The sequence below is a fragment of the Perca fluviatilis genome, chromosome 6, assembly GCF_010015445.1.
Source record: "Perca fluviatilis chromosome 6, GENO_Pfluv_1.0, whole genome shotgun sequence".
Classification (NCBI taxonomy): domain Eukaryota; kingdom Metazoa; phylum Chordata; class Actinopteri; order Perciformes; family Percidae; genus Perca; species Perca fluviatilis.
In genome coordinates, this window is record NC_053117.1 from 41,882,178 (window position 1) to 41,902,737 (window position 20,560).

Below are 20,560 nucleotides of genomic sequence, written 5' to 3' on the forward strand. Positions count from 1 at the left end.
CGATGAAAGTTGTCATCCACTAAAAGTTCTGTTTTTATGGCTGACAGACTCAGATTATTATTCTAAGTGTCTGACAACATTATGGAAAGGATCCCTACAGAGATAGACCTTTTAGTTAAAGAGTAAGATCCTTTTAGTTTAACATGAAACTCCATGTAAATAATCAGTACTTTTAGTCACTCAACTTTCTTTCTATCTGTCTGTATTTCCTTCTTTCTTTCCTTCTTTCTGTACATCTCTATTTCCGTCTCTCTTCTTTCTCTCCAACCAGTTGTGTGTTTAATGGTATAATCATCTCAGCTGGACTTGTAGGCCGTTATATTGTTGGCTAGTGTCATTTAGAATAAAACATCAGATTTTATAAACGACATGTGTTTTGTGTGCAGAATTATTAATGTGTAAAGTAACTACAGCTGTACTATTCCACAGACCAGCATTTACCCCTTCTGTTATTTCTGGATTTTTTATTTTTTCTGCTAGATGGGTCCCACATTTACAAAAAAATTGTTAAAACCACTAACCACATCTTCCATGTTTTCTATTTTCTTGTCATTTTCAATATAAAATACTGGGTAACTTGTTTTCCCATATTTAGTTCCATTTCTAATGATGACCCTTGTGTTTTCTTCTATATGATAATCTGTGTTGTCGTACTGTCGACCAATAAGCAATTCTTTTGTTTTTCTGGGTCAAAATTTAAAATTAAAACTGTTTTTTTTCAGTGTTTAGGTCGTCTTTTCCCGACGTTTTTGTCACTTTTATCCAAGTGTTTTTTGTCACTTTTCCCGATGTTTTTGAAGATTTTCTTCTGCGCCTTTTTGATGTTTTGGAATATATTTTTTTCCACATTTCTTGTCCATTTTTTTTTCAAATGCTAGAAAATTGAATCAAACACCCAAATTCAATGAAAGTAGTGAGCTGATCATTTATGTTGCTTGTGCAGACCGTTGTATGGAACTATCCACGTTATTGTTTTTGAAAATTTGGTTGAAAGAAACTCAAATTTCAGATATAGAAACTTTTTGAAAATGGGTCAAATTTGACCCGAGGAAAACAAGAATGAAGTGAAGAGAAAGTGGTAAATTAGAATAGATGTTTATTGCCATTTGCACAGGTACAGGGTGATACAGGGTCATACAAGTACGAGAGTCAGCTCTACAAAAATATAAAAAGAAATACAATAAATATAATATATATATATATATATATATATATATATATATATATATATATATATATATATATATAAAGTAGAACAATATTAAAGTATGGAACCCCTAAAGGGACGTGGAGAATTCTTTTCTCCAATTCCAAACCTATTTATCCTCTTATACTTAGAACATTTTGTTATTATTTTAGAACATTTTACACACCACAGAAAATAAAAAACCCTCCCTCCCCCCCTCCCAAACCTTAAGCCTACAACTTATCAAACAGATAGTTATTCTGTTTTCTATCTATCTTTTTTTAACCCTTGTGTTATCTTCATCGTCGGCCATGACAAAATTGAAAAATGTGGGGTTCTTTTGACGTTTTGTTGCTTTTTTATGCTTTTTGCGCTTTTTAAAAACGTTTTTGTCCCTCTTTTCAATGCTTTTCTTATTCATGGTAAATAAACCTAATTTAAATGACATTATACATAATTTTTGAGGATGAAAAAAAACTAAAATTGACTAATAGAATAGTTAAGATCAGAGGATGTTGAGTGAATCAGTCTGGTTTATGTCAAAGTTTGGTCAGGATGCTGTTTTGAAACCATTTGCAATTATTATTATTTTTTTATTCAAATGCCATGAAATTAAATAAAACAACATGGATGTATATGTTGTATGGGTTCCATGCATGCATCCAAGTTATTTGGGGGCAATTTGGTTGTAAGAAACCCATATTTCTGATATAAAAAATGTTGAAAATGGGTCAAATTTGACCCGAGGACACAAGGGTTAAGGGCTCTTTAATGTTTTATGTAAAGTGTTTTGAATTGACCAACCCTAATTGCACCTGAGGTTTTTATACATTATGTTATTGCACAATTAGAGGATTAAATGTAGTTGACGCTCCTGCTAAAAATTTTAAATGTCCAAAACATCCAACTGTTGGCTGATGAAAGAAAGAATGTGATGGGAGTGTGCAGGTGTTTGAGGATCCTCTGAGCAGATTTCCATCTCGCAGGTTTTATATCCTGTCAGACGCTTTTCAACTGATAGCCTTCAGCGGTATCAGAGTCCAAGAAGTCACGACGGCCCTGCACAGCGACAGCTCCATAAATGATGGCTGATAAGACCTTTATCACAAAGAGGGGAAAGTTATTCTATTATCTGAAGGTCAGATCACCAAGATCTCAGAGAAGAACTGATTTAGAGAATTTGTTTTTAAAACTCTCTGTAACACTGGGCAAGGGCCTGTAAAAGCAGAATGATTCAGCAGATAGTTGTCACCAATTATTCCCTATATTTAACATTCTGTGTCTGTATTTTATATATATATATATAATATTGTTATTTGCAGATGATATTTTACTGTACATATCTGACCTTGAGGACTCTGTTCCAAAAATCCTTAAGATCTTTAACGAATTTGGCTCAATCTCCAGCTATAAAATCATTTGGAATAAATCTAATCTGCTCCTTTTGAACAACAAACAGGTGACATCAGCTATTAGTGATGATTTGAAAGCAAAATTACATCCACTTCAACATATGCCATAGGACATATTGGACACCTCAGAAGAGATACGTCTCCAAAGGCATTCCTACTCCCTATTGCACGTTTTGTCAACCTTAACAAACTGGAACTTTCCTGCACATGGTCTGGGAGTGTGAACAGGTGTATGAGTTTTGGAATAAAACAACATCAATAATATCTGATGTGATAGGATGTCGACTCCCTACTGACTCGATTGTTTTGTTACTTAATGACGACTCTAAATTACACCTGCTTGGGGGACAGAAGAAAGTTTGGCTAGCCGGCTCAACCGCAACCAAGAAAATGATAGCTAAGCGCTGGCTCTTGCTCCCCCTCCTCCACTCGCTTTGTATAAAACAGTGGTTGGTATTTTCTGGACATAGTTATGCTTGAGCTCTCTACAGCAAGGATTAACAAAGCCAAGTCATCGACTATAGACCTATGGAAAGGTGCAGCAGCACAAGTATCGGTCCTAATGACCTCAGCATCACAGGAAGTAGAGGAGGGTGACTAGGCAAGGTGGGATCTCTGTTTTTTGGGGGGTTTTTTCTTTCTTTCTTTTCCTCGAGACCGTGGGGGGTGGGAGAGGGGGTTGTACTTGTTCAAGTGTGTTTGTCTGTTCTGTTGTTGTTGTTTAAAATGAAAAACTAAATAAAAAATTAATCTTAAAAAAAACTGTAAAGAGAATATGTGGTTTGACAAAAGTAATAAAAAGTCATAGTATAGTATGTCGAAAAAGTAATAATAAGTTCATAGTATAGTATGTCGAAAAAGTAATAAAAAGTCATAGTATAGTATGTTGAAAAATGTCATAAAAAGTTATAGTATAGTATGTCGAAAAATTTATAAAAAGTCATAGAATACTATGTCGAAAAATGTCATAAAAAGTCATAGTATAGTATGTTGAAAAAGTTATAAAAAGTCATAGTATAGTATGTTGAAAAAAGTTAAAAAGTCAAAGTATAGTATGTCGAAAAATGTCATAAAAACTCATAGTATAGTATGTCGAAAAATTTATAAAAAGTCATAGTATAGTATGTCGAAAAAGTAATAAAAAGTCATAGTATAGTATGTCGAAAAAAGTCATAAAAAGTCATAGTATAGTATGTTGAAAAAGTTATAAAAAGTTATAGTATAGTATGTCGAAAAATTTATAAAAAGTCATAGTATAGTATGTTGAAAAATGTCATAAAAAGTATCACCAAATGAACGGGCATCCCTATTTAAATTGAAAATGACACCTTTAATAAAAAAACTGATACGATATTTTTATGTTTTCAACGTGTTTTTCTGTAGCACCTTTTCAAATATGAAATGTTTTCTAAAACCCAAACTACAAAAGCCATTGATATCTTTTAATGGTTTTGTTCTCAGACTCTGAGCTAGAAAACACCCCTTCAGCAGCGTTCACACACACCAAACGTTCCACTTTGATTCCTCTCTATATTCTGAACTAGAGTGCGGATCGGGCCGCATTTTTCTGTCCGAGCAGTAACCGAACTAGAGCCCGACACAGTTAAAATCGAATTTTTTTCTCATACTATTGACACAGGTACGTTTATTTGTGTGGAAAGGTTTTATTAAGCAACTGTAGGAAGGCATTCAGAAATGTCAACAGATGAGGGGCAACAAGTGCACATTAACACAGGCGAGTGTGTGTGGGTGTCTGTCTGTCTGTCTCTTTGTGTGTGTGTGTGTGTGTGTGTGTGATTCCTCTCTATAGTCTGAAGCTTTTCACACAGGGCTAAATGTAATGTACAGTTATGTTCAGATATCATTCACAACCTGATTTATACAACATTTGATTCATAAAAACATGTAAATATGGCCGTTTGTTGACAATATTTTCTGTTTTATGGAGTAATAAAAACAGATATCGTGGTCCCCTCTGTAAAAACCTTTGACTCTAATATGTCAACAAAATGAAACAAGCATTTTAACTTTATCCAATGTTCACACTTCTGTCGGTTCGCTGACCAAGTTACAAAACTCTGCGTGTTGTCGTGACTTATCTTTGAACAAAGACCGTGAGCGTATCTGCCCCGTGTCTTCTTGTCTTTTGTCCCCATCTCTGTTTATCTCAGATAGAAATGATCGTGCACCTTCGACCTGAAAGCTGTGAGGCACCTGTGGCATGATCAGGGAGCCCTGGCCTTGACACATGACATACTGTGATTACAAAGATGATCTGATATTGCAGGATGTGATCCAGGAAGGGATGTTGGCTTCAGGCTGGCATGACACCTTTATACAAAAAGTGATTCCAAGAACATTTTGTTGGAAAGAAATGCATCAGGGATGCAAGCGGTTCTAATGAAGTATTCGTACATATCGCTGTGAAAAGTAAAGCTCTGTAATTGGTTTGTATTCCATGTATTTATTCCTGTCAGCAGCACATTGACTGCTGCTGTATAAGAGCATGAAGATCTTCGTAGGGAAGAGGTCAGGGGGGAGCAGAGTTCATGTCCTGAAGAAGTTAAAGCGTAACTCAAAATGCAACCTATGGTCTTTTTGTGAATGTACCCGAGTCAAACTTTCGTTTAAAAGCATATTTAGGACAGAATCGCCACTTTTAAGATTTACCGTATTCTCGTTTTTTGGTCAAATGGCCTTTTGAATGGGAGAGCTAGGGGCACTACTATGCTAGCCTCAAAATCTGTATTTTTACAACACAAGAAGGCTCGACAGGAGCTCTACACCTTAATGACAGCATTGACAACATTGTTTGTGTTCACAGAGTTTACTAAAATGAAAGGTTTTAACAACTCACCGTAGCTCTGGTTGTTTCCGGCCGCAGCCGTTTTATCAGTCAAAAACAATCGATCTCTGAATGCAACGTAACAGGGAGGAGATGGAAAGATGGAAAGCTCCTAAAGCTGACTTCATTATCAATGCACAGATTATTTCTTGTTTTGTCGTTGAAAAACAATATTGACCTTGTAGTGGAAAAAGGAGCCTCGTATAAGAATGACATTTCCTCCTATGGAGTCCGTTCATTCGCATTTGGATATCGACTCGTTTTGACTGCCGAGGTGGAAGCGGCCGGAAACAACAACAGCTACGGGGAGTTGATGAAAACCTTTCTTTTTAGTAAACTCTGTGAACACAAACAATGATGTCAATGCTTTCGTTAAGGTGTAGAGCCCCTGGTGATACTTGGAGCAAAGTTTAATGTTTTGTCGAGCCTTCTTAGTGTTTTAAAAATAGCTATTTTGAGTCTAGCATAAAAGTGCCCCTATAGCACTCCCATTCAAAAATAAATATGCTTTTAAACAAAAGTTTGACTTGGGTACATTCACAAAAAGAGCCTAGGTTGCATTTTGGTGAGAATTACGCTTTTAGGAGAAAACACAAGACTTTCACCCAGGAAACAGGTGTTCATGTCCTGGAAGAAGTTAAGGAGAAAACACAAGACTTTCACCCAGGAAACAGGTGTTCATGTCCTGGAAGAAGTTAAGGAGAAAACACAAGACTTTCACCCAGGAAACAGGTGTTCTTGTCCTGAAGAAGTTAAGGAGAAAACACAAGACTTTCACCCAGGAAACAGGTGTTCATGTCCTGAAGAAGTTAAGGAGAAAACACAAGACTTTCACCCAGGAAACAGATGTTCATGTCCTGAAGAAGTTAAGGAGAAAACACAAGACTTTCACCCAGGAAACAGGTGTTCATGTCCTGAAGAAGTTAAGGAGAAAACACAAGACTTTCACCCAGGAAACAGGTGTTTATGTCCTGAAGAATGTAAGGAGAAAACACAAGACTTTCACCCAGGAAACAGATGTTCATGTCCTGAAGAAGTTAAGGAGAAAACACAAGACTTTCACCCAGGAAACAAGTGCTCATCGCACACATGCGGCAACGATAAGAACACCTGTTTCCTGGATGAAAGTCTTGTGTCTTAGTAGACAAACATCTCCCCTGACCTCCTCCCTAAGATCCTCACGCCCTTATACAGCAGCAGTCAATGTGCTGTTGACATTAATAAATACGTGGAATACAAACATCTTACAGAGCTTTACTTTTCACAGATAAATGTACAAATGTTTCATGAGTACAGGCTGAAATCAGAAAGCCTAGACACAGCAGTGTCTCTTAGATGGCGGTCTAAAGGTCACGGTCACAAACGCCATGTTCAGTGAAAGCATTGATCCCATTCAGGTCAATCAATGTGTCTGTTTGTGTCCTTAATAAAAGCACCAAAAGTTGCAAAGGGTCAGTAAATTATATGATCAGAGTTACATAGAAGGGAAGAACTGGGTGCGGTTGTTTCTAGCGGATCCTTCCTGTAGTTTCTTCTGTGGGCTCTCCCCTCAGCAATCCCAATCGAAATCTGCCCACACGTTAATGATCAGACTGAGGAATTGCCCGTGCGTGGCTGTGATTGGCCCGCTGCAGCATCACACCAGATAAGAACAGTGTGACGCTACAGGAGACCCTGGACCCGTCATGACATTCCTCCCTTTTTCCCAATCCCAACACTGTCAGACAGCAAACAGGAGAGGCTGTCTGCCTTTACTGTCTCTTATGTATATCTTCCAACAGGACAGCAGTGATTCATATTAATATTAATTTACACTCCTACATTACAAACTGTGCCTGAGGATTATTCAGTGGCTGAAACACTCTCAGGAATCATGGTCCGTGTTGCAGCGCTGATCACTTTTCTGACTTGTGTGGTAAGTTTGTTCCGCAAATTTTTATTTTGTTTTTTTTATACATAGACTATACAGAGCCAGAAAACCTGACCAAAATGCAAAATACAGGTCGAATTTTGCCGAAACTGTTTATTTAGCTCATGGCTGCCCAATTTGAGGCCCGCGGGCCAAGTTTGGCCTCTGCTCTCTTTGTTTTGGCCCGCCATGGATTTTACATGCTTAGTCTCCTCTTATTGTAAAAGTAATGACTACAAAATATACATTTTGTGCAGTTAAAAAGTATGTAATCTGAGTTTAATGGAAATGTAAAGCACAGTGCTGGTAAACATCCCATTTAAATTACATACGTATGTTTTATCTACGGAGAATGGCAAGAATTACAGTATTCTTCAACATCAACATTTATTTTTGGCCCATGGCCTTCCATCCAGATACATTTTGGCCCTTCATATGAAAGAATTTGGACACCTCTGATCTAGCTGCCACGTTGGTGGGTAGCCAACTGAGTTATTCTTTAGTTTTTTTTTAAGGTTATTCTTTTGGCATTTTAGGCCTTTAATCGATAGGACAGCTTAGACATGAAGGGCGAGAGAGAGAGGGGAATAACATGCAGCAAAGGGCCGCAGGTTGGAATTGAACCTGCAACAGCTGTGGTGAGGACTGAGCCTCTGTACACAGGGCGTACTCTCTACCAGGTGAGCTACCCAGGCGCCCCAACTGAGGGGATTCTTTAGTTGTTTTTTTGCCGCTGTTGTTTCCGTTTCTTTGGATTTGAGCTAAAAAATGTGGCGGCACATTAATGGGGTAAAGAGGCTGATACACAAACAGATAGATAGATGAAAACATATATGTTCTAAAAGTCATTAATTAGTTTGATTTCGTTAATAACTTGACAGCACTTAACATCTTGTTGTACTCGGGTCAAATTTGACCCGTTTTCAACGGGTTTTTTTCATATCCGAAAGGAAGTCGAAATAAGGGTCAAAAACATTGGAAAAAGTTTTGAAAAAGTGAAAAAATGTAATAGCGCCATAAACGGCGACAAAACGTCAAAAAAAGGGACAAAGACATTGGAAAAAAACCGACCATATGGACCAAAAACATCATAAAAAAATGTAGTAGTGGCCAGGTTAGCTAAGTGGGTAGAGCAGGCGCACATGTACTTGGAGGTTTATGCTTCGACGCAGAGGTCCAGGGTTTGAATCCGACCTGTGATGATTTCCTGCATGTCTTTCCCCCTCTCTCTCTCTCTCTCCTTTCTCACCTAGCTGTCCTGTCAAATAAAGGCGGAAAAGCCCCAAAAACTTTGAAAAAAATAAAATAAAAAAAACTTTGTAAAGAGCAACAAAAACGTTGATATAAGGAAAGAACTTTTTCATGGTTGATGGTCGACAACAAGTGAAAGATACATGCAGAGAAATTATAAAAAAGCTGCTCATAATACACTGTGAAATGATAATAAAAGTGACAAAGCATTAACAATTTTGAAAACAGTGACAAAACATTTGGGAAAAGTGACAAAATGTTGAAAAAAGTGACAAAATGTTGGGAAAAGTGTAAGAAATGTTGGAAAAAGCCACAAACACAACAATAAAAACTTCATAAACACCAGAAGAAAATGCCCAAAATGTTGAAAAAAAGCAGCCAAAAGTTCACCAAAAACCTAAAAGAAAATTAAAAAACAAACAGGATGGTTTAGATAGATGCAGAGAAGTGATGAAAAGCTGCTCATAATACACTGTGAAATGATAATAAAACATGTTCTGTTCAGGTGTTGAAATGATTTTGGTTCTTCCAGAGCCGGCCCAAACTATTTTGGTGCCCTCGGCAAGATTTCAGCCGGTTCGGGCGCCTGGGTGGCTCACCTGGTGGAGCACGCGCCCCATATGCAGAGGCTCAGTCCTCGATGCAATGGCCGCAGGTTCGGTTCTGGCCTGCGGCCCTTTGCTGCATTTCATTCCCCCCTCTCTCTCTCTCTCTCTCTCTCCTTTCATTTCTAAGCTGTCCTGTCCAGTAAAGGCCTAATGCCCCCCCCCAAAAAAAAAAGATTTCAGCCAGTTTGTTTTCGCTTTCTTCGAGGTTTTCAAACGTTTCTTTTTAAAATGTATTTTTTTCAACGTTTTTTAGACGTATTTCTTTGCTTTTGTTGTCAATTTTCTTGTTATTGTATTATTCTTTTGTTGTCTTTTTTTGACGTTTTGATTTGAGGTTTTATTCATATCCGTAAGGAAGTCGAAATAAGGGTAAAAAACATTAGAAAAAGTGCCAAAAAAATCAAAAAAGTTAAAAAAACGTTTTATTCAGATTTTAAGGCGTTTTTCTGAAACTTTTTATTAGATTTTTTTCTACGTTGCTTTTGTTGTTTCTTTTTCGTTTTTCTAACGTTACTTTTTTTACATTTTGTTCAAATTTTTTTGCCGCTTTTGGTAACTTTACATGTTATTTATTTGCATAATGTTTTTCCTGCACATTTTTGTCGTTAAAGGCGTTTTTCTAAGACTTTATTCAACATTTTATCCAGATTTTTTTGCAGTTTTTTTCCAGATTTTGTCACTTTTTCCGACTTTTGTTGTTGTTCTTTCTGACGTTTTTGTCATTTCGTTGTCATTGTCTTTCATTTTCTAACTTTCTTCACTCATGTGGACTGCTGGCGTCCCCTAGCATTTGCCTATTCTGCCTATTCTGCCGGGTACTACTGGATTTGTCTTTACTGGCCTGCAGCATAATGTGATTTCCCCTTCTGTAAATAATTACTCTTCCGTCTTCCACACAGCTGCTGTCGGAGGCCCAACATGAGCCGGGCTTCTGCTCTTTCTACGAGGAGTGTGGAATGAACCCTTCAGCCGGAGGCACACTCATCGCCCCCATCGTTCCATGTCTGAACTACAGCCCTGCCCGAGCCCTCGTAGGAGAGCACTACAGGCAACTCAAAAAGGTCTGTAGGTTCGGCATCCAATACTGAGCGAGAACGCTGTAACCAGCAGCCGTGAACCGAGCTGCAATGTAACCCTATTAGACAAATGTTAAGCATCACCCACCAGACTCCATGTAAATAATTAGGATAAGGATAAGGATCTTACTCTTTAACAAAAAGGCACTTTTAGTGAACGCAGACTGACGATATGCACATGCCCTTTAATGTTACATTGCAGCTTGTTCTGTCTCGCTTAATACTGGACCAATTTCAAAAATGATTGTTCCCATCAGTCACTTTAACACAAAACCATGGTGAATTACAGGGATGCACCGAATTCAGGATTCGGCTGAATATTGGGCTTTTGGCGGGGTTGGGTTTCTGCCAAAACTTTGAATTTGATCCCAGGGAACCGAACCCTACGCTTGCTCTAAGTGTGCTACGCTGGTCACTGTAATGATGGCGCTGTTGATGACAGGAAGGTGTTTACGTAGGTGGAGCGTTCAATGCAGCAGGCTGTGAGAAAGTGGACATGGATCTGGTGAGCAGTAGGCTGTGAGAAAGTGGACATGGATCTGGTGAGCAGTAGGCTGTGAGAAAGTGGACATGGAACTGGTGAGCAGCAGGCTGGGAGAAAGTGGACATGGATCTGGTGAGCAGTAGGCTGTGAGAAAGTGGACATGGATCTGGTGAGCAGTAGGCTGTGAGAAAGTGGACATGGAACTGGTGAACAGAAGAAGTTGTTGTTTGGCAGTACTTTCAGTCAAAAGAAGGCCATTCAAGTCCAGCTACATGTTCATGCTGATTGGTCTGGTGGTGGCGAGGACCCTAAACTATACACAACATAGCCGCTGTTACAACATCTGGTATGAAACATCCGAAAGAATACGAAAAACAGTGGGCCTCCCCTTCTGGGATTATAAATCTAAAAGGCTAATATTTTAGATAATGATTGGATCTTGAGATAGGGTAAACATAGGCCTATGGTAATTGTCAAAATAGTTTTTCCCACTTGTCTTCCTGGCCTAATGTTGCCTATTCTTTTTATTTTTTTACAGTTAAAATCAAATAAAATGAAAAATACAGTGCTGTGGACGTTGTTTACTTCATTCATGTGTTTACTGTGTTAATGGACTGAAGATGGGAGGAGGATTCAGCAGAATCTTAACCAGTGGATTCGGGATTCGGCCGAACCCCAAAAATCTGGATTTAGTGCATCCCTAGTAAAATAGAATCCAGGTTGAAAAATACAGAAGTTACACCTTTAGAAACCATTTAAAGGTCCCATGACATGCTGCTTTTTGGATGCTTTTATATAGACCTTAGTGGTCCCCTAATACTGTATCTGAAGTCTCTTTTGTATAGGCCTTAGTGGACCCCTAATACTGTATCTGAAGTCTCTTTTATATAGGCCTTAGTGGTCCCCTAATACTGTATCTGAAGTCTCTTTTGTATAGGCCTTAGTGGTCCCCTAATACTGTATCTGAAGTCTCTTTTATATAGGCCTTAGTGGTCCCCTAATACTGTATCTGAAGTCTCTTTCCCGAAATTCAGTCTTGTTGCAGAATTCCAGCCACTAGAGCCAGTCCCACAATGAGCTTTCCTTGTGATGTGCAATTTCTGTGTCTGTTGATTTAAATGCTATTGAAGAGGAAAAAAGGGGGCAAGGTGGAGAGTGGGGGCGTGGCCTTGACCAACTGCCACTTTGCTTGCAAAGCCATGATGTCTCTCTCTCTCTCATGAGTGGACCAAATTCTCTGGGCGTGCAAAGCAGAGAAAGGGGAGGTAACCTTGCTCCTTATGACCTCATAAGGAGAAAATTCCAGATCGGCCCATCTGAGCTTTCATTTTCTCAAAAGCAGAGCAGGATACCCAGGGCTCGGTTTACACCTATCACCATTTCTAGCCACTGGGGGACCATAGGCAGACTGGGGGGGGGGACTCATATTAATGTTAAAAAACCTCATAAAGTGAAATTTTCATGCCATGGGACCTTTAAAAAGCATTCCTTTGACATTTCTTTGCCTGTTGTTGCTGCAGGTTTGTCCCATTTTGGACCGCGGGGAGGGCGAAACGTTCGCCTGCTGCTCCATCCAACAGCTGTCATCCTTGTCAAAGAGTCTGGCCCTGTCCAAGGCGGTGCTGGTCCGCTGCCCGTCCTGTGCCGAGAACTTTGCCCACGTGCATTGCATCAACACCTGCAGCCCCAACCAGAGCCAGACCGTCAAAGTCACCAAAGTCGCCAACATCACGAACCCGCTGACCAACGTGACGAGGGAGGCCGTGGTAGCCTACCAGGCGTTCATGACTGCTTCCTTCGCCGACACCGCGTTCCAGTCCTGCAGGAACGTCCGGATCCCCGCCACAGGCGGCTTCGCCATCGCCACCATGTGTGGCCGATATGGCGCCAAGCTGTGCACGCCGCAGCACTGGTACGACTTCCAGGGCGACTCCAGCAACGGCCTGGCGCCGCTGGACATCGACTTCCAGCTGGTGAAAGACGGAGACACTCAGGGACTACCGCCGGGCGTGATTCCCTACAACGGGCGCGCTCTGAGGTGTAACGAAACCACGCCATCTGGCGGCGAGGTTTGCTCGTGCCAGGACTGCCAGGAGTCGTGTCCGAAGATGCCGCCTCCGGAGATGCCACCTGGCCCGTTCAGAATTTTAGGAATGGACGGTTTCCTCTTTATTTCCATAATCTTACTGTGCGTTCTGATGTGTAGCTTCCTTCTCTACCTCGTCGTGTCGTGCTTTTCGAGGTCTCAGAAAAGAAAGGATGAAGAGAAAGGGAAGAGAAAGGGGAAAGGCAAAGACCAGAACAGCAACGATGTGACTCAAAGGATCATCGACCCGTCCGAGGTGACCTGCGCCGAGAGGAACAGCATGGCGGCTCAAGCTTTCCTGAGTTTAGAGTTTCGCCACTGGGGAACCCTCATGGCCTCGTATCCACTCACGGTTAGTTTCACCCAACGCTTCTTTGAATCGGAAAAAAGTGCAATATGAGAATCAGAATCAAAATCAGATTCACTGGCCAAGTATACACAGCCACAGGGCTGTGGGACAATAGGACTGAACCCAACAAACAGACATGTAGTAGTAAACATTCAATAGACAAATAGTAATACAGGCACATACTGTACAATAGAGACAACAATATACATATAGGCACATATCGACATAATATACAAAAATACAAATAAGACATAATATCAAGACAAGTACACATGGAGTGTGATGTAAAGTACAAAAAGTATAAAATATGTATTTACTTTATTGGAGTAAAATCTGGTTACACTACTCTGGGATACACATTTACCTCCCTTTTTGTCGCTTTAGATGCTTTTTTTCAACATTTTAGTCGTTTTTTGAAGTTTTTGGCTCTTTATTCACTTTTTCCAGTGTTTTAGTAAAATTTTTGATGCTTTTTACAACATTTTTGTTGCTTTTGTTGACGTTTTTTGTCTCGTTTTAGGACCCTTTTCCCAGCCTTTTTTTGTGATTAACAATTTTTATTTACTTTTCCCGCCATTTTTGTCTTTTATAATAAAATATACTTTATTGTTCCCAAAGGGAAATTTGTTTTGGACTCTGTCCGTTTCGCAGTTTTATAACTTGGCAGCTTTTGCCCTTGTTTGTGTCTCTTTTGTTGACATTGTTGTCAATATTTTATCTCCCAGGTTCTGCTGGTGTCGGCGGTAGTCGTAGCTGTTTTCTCCGCTGGCCTGAAGTCCATCGAACTGACCACTGACCCGGTGGATCTTTGGTCGGCGGCCAACAGCCGCGCTCGCCAGGAGAAAGACTTCCACGACTCGCACTTCGGCCCGTTCTTCAGGACCAATCAGGTGATCCTGACGGCGCCGGGCAGAAAGGGCCACGTTTACGACTCTCTGCTGTTCGGAAAGCAGAACTTCAGCGGGCTCGTATCCAAAGATCTCATCATCGAGCTGCTGGAGCTGCAGACACGAATCCGGGTAAATCAAGTCAATCACTTTCATCTGTTTGTTTTCAGATTTTACATCACGACAAGAAGAACCAACCCAACAGGTATCTCCTGATCTACTGAGAAAGGATCCAAAACAAAACACTCTCTGGGATATGCTTTTCCCTTCCCGCAATTTTTATCCCAATGCTTTTAATTTTTTTTTTTTAACTGCATATAAATGCACTGCGTGGCATGAAAAGAAAATCCTCAAGTAAAGTACAAGTACCTCATCATTTGGATTTAAAGACTAGCACTGGAGTAAACTGTATCGCTGGAATAGTAGTAGTAGTAGCTAACTTTATTGTCTCCATGGGGCAGTTGGGTTTGCGGCACAATCGCAAGGCCCTTTATGACAAGACATCAGACATATGATACAAACAAATAGTCCTTACATCAGACACCAACAGACATAACATGATGAATATACATCACACACTACAATACACTACACACCCTTGGGTATGGTCAGGCCAGCTGGACATCTAGCTTATTTGGAATGATTTAAGGCTTTTATGGCTTGTGGTACGAAAGACAATTTGGATCTGTTCTTGGTCAGAAGCTGTGGGCAGAAACGATGCATAGATGGCAGTAGTTTAAAATGTGATGCCAGGTGGTGTGCGTGTAGTCACATACAATGTTATTGGCCTTTCTCACCAGTCTGTCTTTGTAAATGTGTTCAGTGCTCAGTAGTGTTATCCCAAGTAACTTGCTGGCAGTTAAAACTGTTTTTCTGATTGTCTTTTTCTGAGACTCAGAGGCATTTCTGAACCAGCAGATAATACAGCAAGTTAAAACACTTTTAATAAAAGCAGCATAAAACATTTGGAGCATTAGAGTGATTCATAAGTTGGAATATTAGTGATAGAAGATTTGCTTCATTGCCGTTTTCTTCCTATAGGACATTGAGTTCTGGTCTGAGGATCTGAACAGAACAGTGAGTCTGAAGGATGTGTGTTTTGCGCCGCTGAACCCGTCCAACCCCTCAGTGACGGACTGTGCAGTCAACAGCTTGCCGCAGTACTTCCAGAACAGCCTGTACAACATCAACGACAAGAAGAACGTGACGCAGCTGGGAGTGACTGCAGAGGTGGACTGGAGGGACCATTTAATCTACTGCCTCAAGTAAGGATCCAAAGCTAAACCACATTCTAGATCAGTGGTTCTCAAGCTTTTTACAATATTGTTCCCCCTTTGAAGAGTTGTTTTTAAGCCATGTGCCCCCTAACAAGTTTCTATAAAGAGGAAGAATACAGCGATGTCAGCGATAGATTTACTAAACCACAGCCTTGTACCTGGAAAACATTTAAATGATGATGGTAAAATGAGAAAGAAACCTGGAAAAAGATGGTAGAAAGAAGGAAGGAAGGCAAGAATAGGTCGAAAATAGTAATAAAAACTTTGAAAAATAACAGTAGAAAGAAGGAAGGCAACACTAGGGCGACGAAAGGGACAAAGAAATTCCAAAAAGCAACAAACTTTGAAAAAAGTTAGAGGAAATGATCTAAACATATTCTTTATAAAACCTCCCAGTTAGAGAGGAAATGATCTAACATATTGTTTATAAAACCTCCCAGTTAGAGAGGAAATGATCTCAACATATTCTTTATAAAACCTCCCAGTTAGAGACGAGATGATCTAACATATTCTTTATAAAACCTCCCAGTTAGAGAGGAAATGATCTCAACATATTCTTTATAAAACCTCCCAGTTAGAGAGGAAATTATCTAATATATTCTTTATAAAACCTCCCAGTTGGAGAGGAGATGATCTAACATATTCTTTATAAACCTCCCAGTTAGAGAGGAAATGACCTAACATATTCTTTATAAACCTCCCAGTTAGAGAGGAAATGATCTAACATATTCTTTATAAAACCTCCCAGTTAGAGAGGAAATGATCTAACATATTCTTTATAAAACCTCCCAGTTAGAGAGGAAATTATCTAAACATATTCTTTATAAAACCTCCCAGTTAGAGAGGAAATTATCTAAACATATTCTTTATAAAACCTCCCAGTTAGAGAGGAAATTATCTAACATATTCTTTATAAATCTTTATAATCATTCCCTGTAAGAACCAAGTAGGTCTGTCTTGTTGCACCGTCCACAAACTTTATATTTTTGGCGGGTAGCTCGCTAGCTCGAAGGTTGTTGTTGTTGTTCCCCGAAAAGTTTGAGAACGGAATCACACTTCCGGCGCATGGCTCAACAGATGTCAGGCTTTATCCTGGCCGTGTACTTCCTTTGCACCAGACTAAGTATTGTTTAACAAAACCTCCTTTTGTATCATTTCTTCTCTTTAGCTCTCCCCTGTCCTTCAAAGACATCACCGGTTTAGACATGAGCTGCATGGCTGATTACGGAGCTCCCGTCTTCCCCTTTCTGGCTGTAGGAGGCTACGAGAGTGAGTCACTTCCAGCACCATCTTTTAACCATAAAATGCAAAATATCTAAACAATAAACACGAAAAAGGTTGCCCTCTGAACTTCATACGTCTTGCTTTTTTCCCAGATGACGACTTCACCAATGCCGAGGCTTTCATCCTGACCTTCTCGCTCAACAACTTTGCTCGCAACAACCCAAAGTTCAAAATGGCCATGCAGTGGGAGACGGAGTTTCTTAAAATTGTCCAGGACTACAAGAAGAACGCCAACTTCACCTTTGCGTACATGGCAGAGGTACAGCTAGAAATATGGATAATATATCACTATGTGATATATAATCCATATTTCAAGAGACATAACAAGAACATTCACAGGTCTTGCACGTCATCCGTCATATATTTCATTTCCTCCCTGCTCCCTATCGAGGGAAGGTTCGATTCAATTCAATTTTATTTATAGTGTCAAATCATTACAGGAGTTATCTAAGGCAGTTTACAGATAGAGTAGGTCTAGACTACACTATAATTTACAGAGACCCAACAATTCCCTCCAAGTGCAAGCATTTGGTGCGACAGCGGCAAGGAAAAACTTCCTTTTAACAGATAGAAACCTCTGAAAGAGGTGGCCATTTGACGCGACCGGTTGGGGAAAGAGAGAGAGAGAGAGAGAGAGAGAGAGAGAGAGAGGGGTCATTACTGAAAAGCTGGTCCATTGTATTGGCTCTTATTTACACTTATCTAGTGGCCACAGGTTAATATAAACATGGGAACGAATTGTATCTCCTGGGCATGCAATAGCATTTTGTGGCCTCAATATACATCTGTGATCATTCTGGGTCTCCATATGTGAGTCCTAGGAAGGTTAAAAAATCAAGGGCAAGTGGACTTGGATAAGGTTGCTCTGAAAACATTTCTTCTCTCATCCAAGAGACTTCTTCAGTTCTGACTGAACGGTAGGGAAACCCAGCTATTTAAACTCTGTTGGGTTGTTGTAAAGATGATCAACACAGCTTTGTTTGTTGGCGCTTCTGGCTGTTAGCCTGGAAATCCAGACCCAAACCCGAAAGATTAAGGGTCTGGCAATGAGTAACGAAAATGGCCCAATTCGAGGGGTGGCACCAAGAATGCATTTATAAAATCTCACTGCACGCAATTCGATAAAATGTGTTTGCATTGGACCATAGTCCCCATGGTTATTTTGTTTTGTAAATGTGTATGTCGTCTGCATAATATGATAACATATTATGTTGTTTTCCATAATCTGAGCCAGTGGAAGTATGTAGATGTTAAACAGAAGACAGAAGAGGACCCAGAACGGAGCCTTGGGGAACTCCGCATGTCATATTCGTCCATTCAGATGTGTACCTATAGACACAGAGTCATCCCTGTTTTATAACCCTCTGAGGTCTAAAGGCATTTCTACATATCTTCTTAAATTCACCTTTTTAGGGTATTTGCATATATCTGATCCCTGTGTGTTTCATATAAAAATGTTCAGATAGTTTTTATATTCAGGCTGTGAAACAGGGTGCTGGGAGTCAGCTGTGTGTTTAAAAATATAATCTTTCATTTGCTTGATTTGCTAAACTCTATGATGGACAAGGAACTTTTTTGCTGACTTTTGTAGGGCTTTATGTTGACAAAAATGCGACAAAAGTCGGAAAAAGCATCATGCAGTAATATAGTAAAAGCTATTTGACTTTTCTCAATAAAAGCCTGTCAGTAAGTATCCGGCCCTTGATGTGATTTTCATTTTCCAGTGTGGCCCTTTAGGCCTCCTGCACACTGCCTGCATGGCATGAGCGTGTCAGCTGCGTGGCGTGTCCGTTTTTATTTCGGCTCCCATGTTAACCGGTTAGGGCTTATATGCTGCCTGCGTGACACGCAAGTCTCAGGCACGGTTCGAGCCAAAACGCGTGCATGCTAGAAATAGGACCGACGCCTATTTTTCACGTGACACGCCAGCATGTTGGAAGCGTTTCCAGGCAAAATAGAATAGGAAAAGATGTTTATATGTTGTTTAGACACTAATACATATTAATAAATGACATGTTGATGTTTGAAAGTCTCGAGGTTTTGATATAAATGCAGATATATAAATGTAATTTAAATATCGCACCTGTCAGTACAGAAGGAAATATTCTGGAGCCTATTTTGCCGTCAATACTGCCAACGTTGTCTTTGCTGTAATCAGATCAGTATATGTTTATGGGAAACATACATGTGTACAGACAAGGCTAGCAGCAGCAGCAGCAGCGCCATGTCAGACACGTTTCTGGTTTGCAAAGACAGAAAACGCCAAGCAGCTGCCACGCAGCTGACAATCAACAGAAACGCAACGCAGCCAGTGTGCATTCAGCCTTAGTGAAAATGAGTTTGACACCCCTGCCCTAACCCTTTCCTTCTCTCTGGCCTCCCATCGGTCTACAGAGATCTCTGGAGGATGAGATTAATCGGACAACAGCAGAAGACATCCCTATCTTCATGATCAGCTATGCTGTCATCTTTGTTTACATCGCGGTGGCGCTGGGGGAGTACTCTTCCTGGAAACGCATACTGGTAAGACATAACCTTAATTATAATTATCACTCTACTCAGTTTCTTTAATCTCTTGCACTTAGTCGTTGGCACGACTTGGGCCCAGACTAGTCAACAATTATTGGACGGATTGCCATTTAGACGTTCCTGCTCCCCTTAGGATGAAGCCTACAAAAGTGTGGCTACTGTTTAATACTTTGGTCCGGCTACACCACAGATGCATTCTGGGATAGGTGGAAAAGAAATCTCTGGGTTGTTTGCATTTCTTTAAACCAATCCCAACGGTCTTGGGCGGCACTGAACTCTGGACGCAACGATGGTGGCTCTGCTAAATAGTCTCAGACACACACACGCACACACACACACACACACACACACACACACATACACACACACACAGCAACGGTGGCTCTGCTAAATAGTCTCAGGAAGGAACTTGTTCTGGTGGAACATTTGCACCCCGCAAAATAGAAATCCTCATCCAATATTAAATTAACTGTTGACACAACACAGTAATGTGAGCTATTTAAATTAGCTGATACATGGTTACACCTCATTGGCTCTTACCAGTGCATCTCTGTGTGTACTTCGTCCACAGCAATCCCACCAATCAGTCCCAAAAGTCTTCTAAACTATTTCAGCGTGCAGTTTACTAGCTTGAAATTTGTTGTTGTTTCTCGGAGCAAAGGAAGGTGAGGGACAAACGTGCCGGATGTGAGGCTTTATCCTGGGAATGTACTTCCGTTGATTCAGACTAATGTTTGCATTTAGCTCTTAGCATCGTCACGCCTGATGGGTGTTTGTTGTTTTAAGCCCCCAATGTCGTCTTCCAGGCAGCGCTGCATGGAAGGCACTAGGATTAGGCAAGGGTAAGGGTTAGGTGCTTTGAAGTCGACGCTGGGGGCCATCGTGGCGCCTGATGACTGTTGAGCTGTTGCAATGTCACGTTTTACTATGAATAAATACACATGTATACAACATGTGCCTGCGATACCGTGGGCCTCCATCAAGAAAGTAAACCTGATGAAACAGCACTTATTACATTCATGATAAGGAGACTGCAGTCTGCGTCAGCTGTAAAGATTGATTACATTGCTTTATTGGCCCTGAAGTTATACAACACAGAAAGATATGCTACACAAAATGATCACTGAGGTGAATGTACATCTGTCCAGCCAGCCCAGTCTCACGGCAGGTTGTGAAATGTTCAGGTAATTTAATCTATTGATTTGTGTACACGGACACGTTTATGTGTTTTTTTCATGGTGGTCAGCACGTTTTTTAAACTAATGTATTTCAATGGGAAGCATCTTTCGTGATCACAGCATGATTCTTTGGAAAACAATGCCAATGTAAAGTCAATGAGAAGATGACGTAGCATTAAGAGCGACTATGGTAGTGAGT

The 20,560-nt window shown here is 40.3% G+C and overlaps 1 protein-coding gene across 1 annotated transcript in view; it reads left to right on the top strand.

The window, feature by feature from the left end:
- Positions 1 to 7,161: 7,161 nt before the first annotated feature.
- npc1l1 (NPC1-like 1) overlaps positions 7,162 to 20,560 on the top strand; it is a 42,858-nt gene continuing 29,459 nt past the window's right edge. Inside the window, exons 1-8 of the mRNA XM_039802450.1 lie at positions 7,162 to 7,358; positions 10,111 to 10,272; positions 12,292 to 13,209; positions 13,932 to 14,225; positions 15,135 to 15,358; positions 16,539 to 16,639; positions 16,747 to 16,913; positions 19,049 to 19,177. Coding sequence (XP_039658384.1) covers positions 7,317 to 7,358; positions 10,111 to 10,272; positions 12,292 to 13,209; positions 13,932 to 14,225; positions 15,135 to 15,358; positions 16,539 to 16,639; positions 16,747 to 16,913; positions 19,049 to 19,177 — 2,037 coding nt within the window. The 5' untranslated portion in view covers positions 7,162 to 7,316. The remainder of the gene's footprint in view (positions 7,359 to 10,110; positions 10,273 to 12,291; positions 13,210 to 13,931; positions 14,226 to 15,134; positions 15,359 to 16,538; positions 16,640 to 16,746; positions 16,914 to 19,048; positions 19,178 to 20,560) is intronic.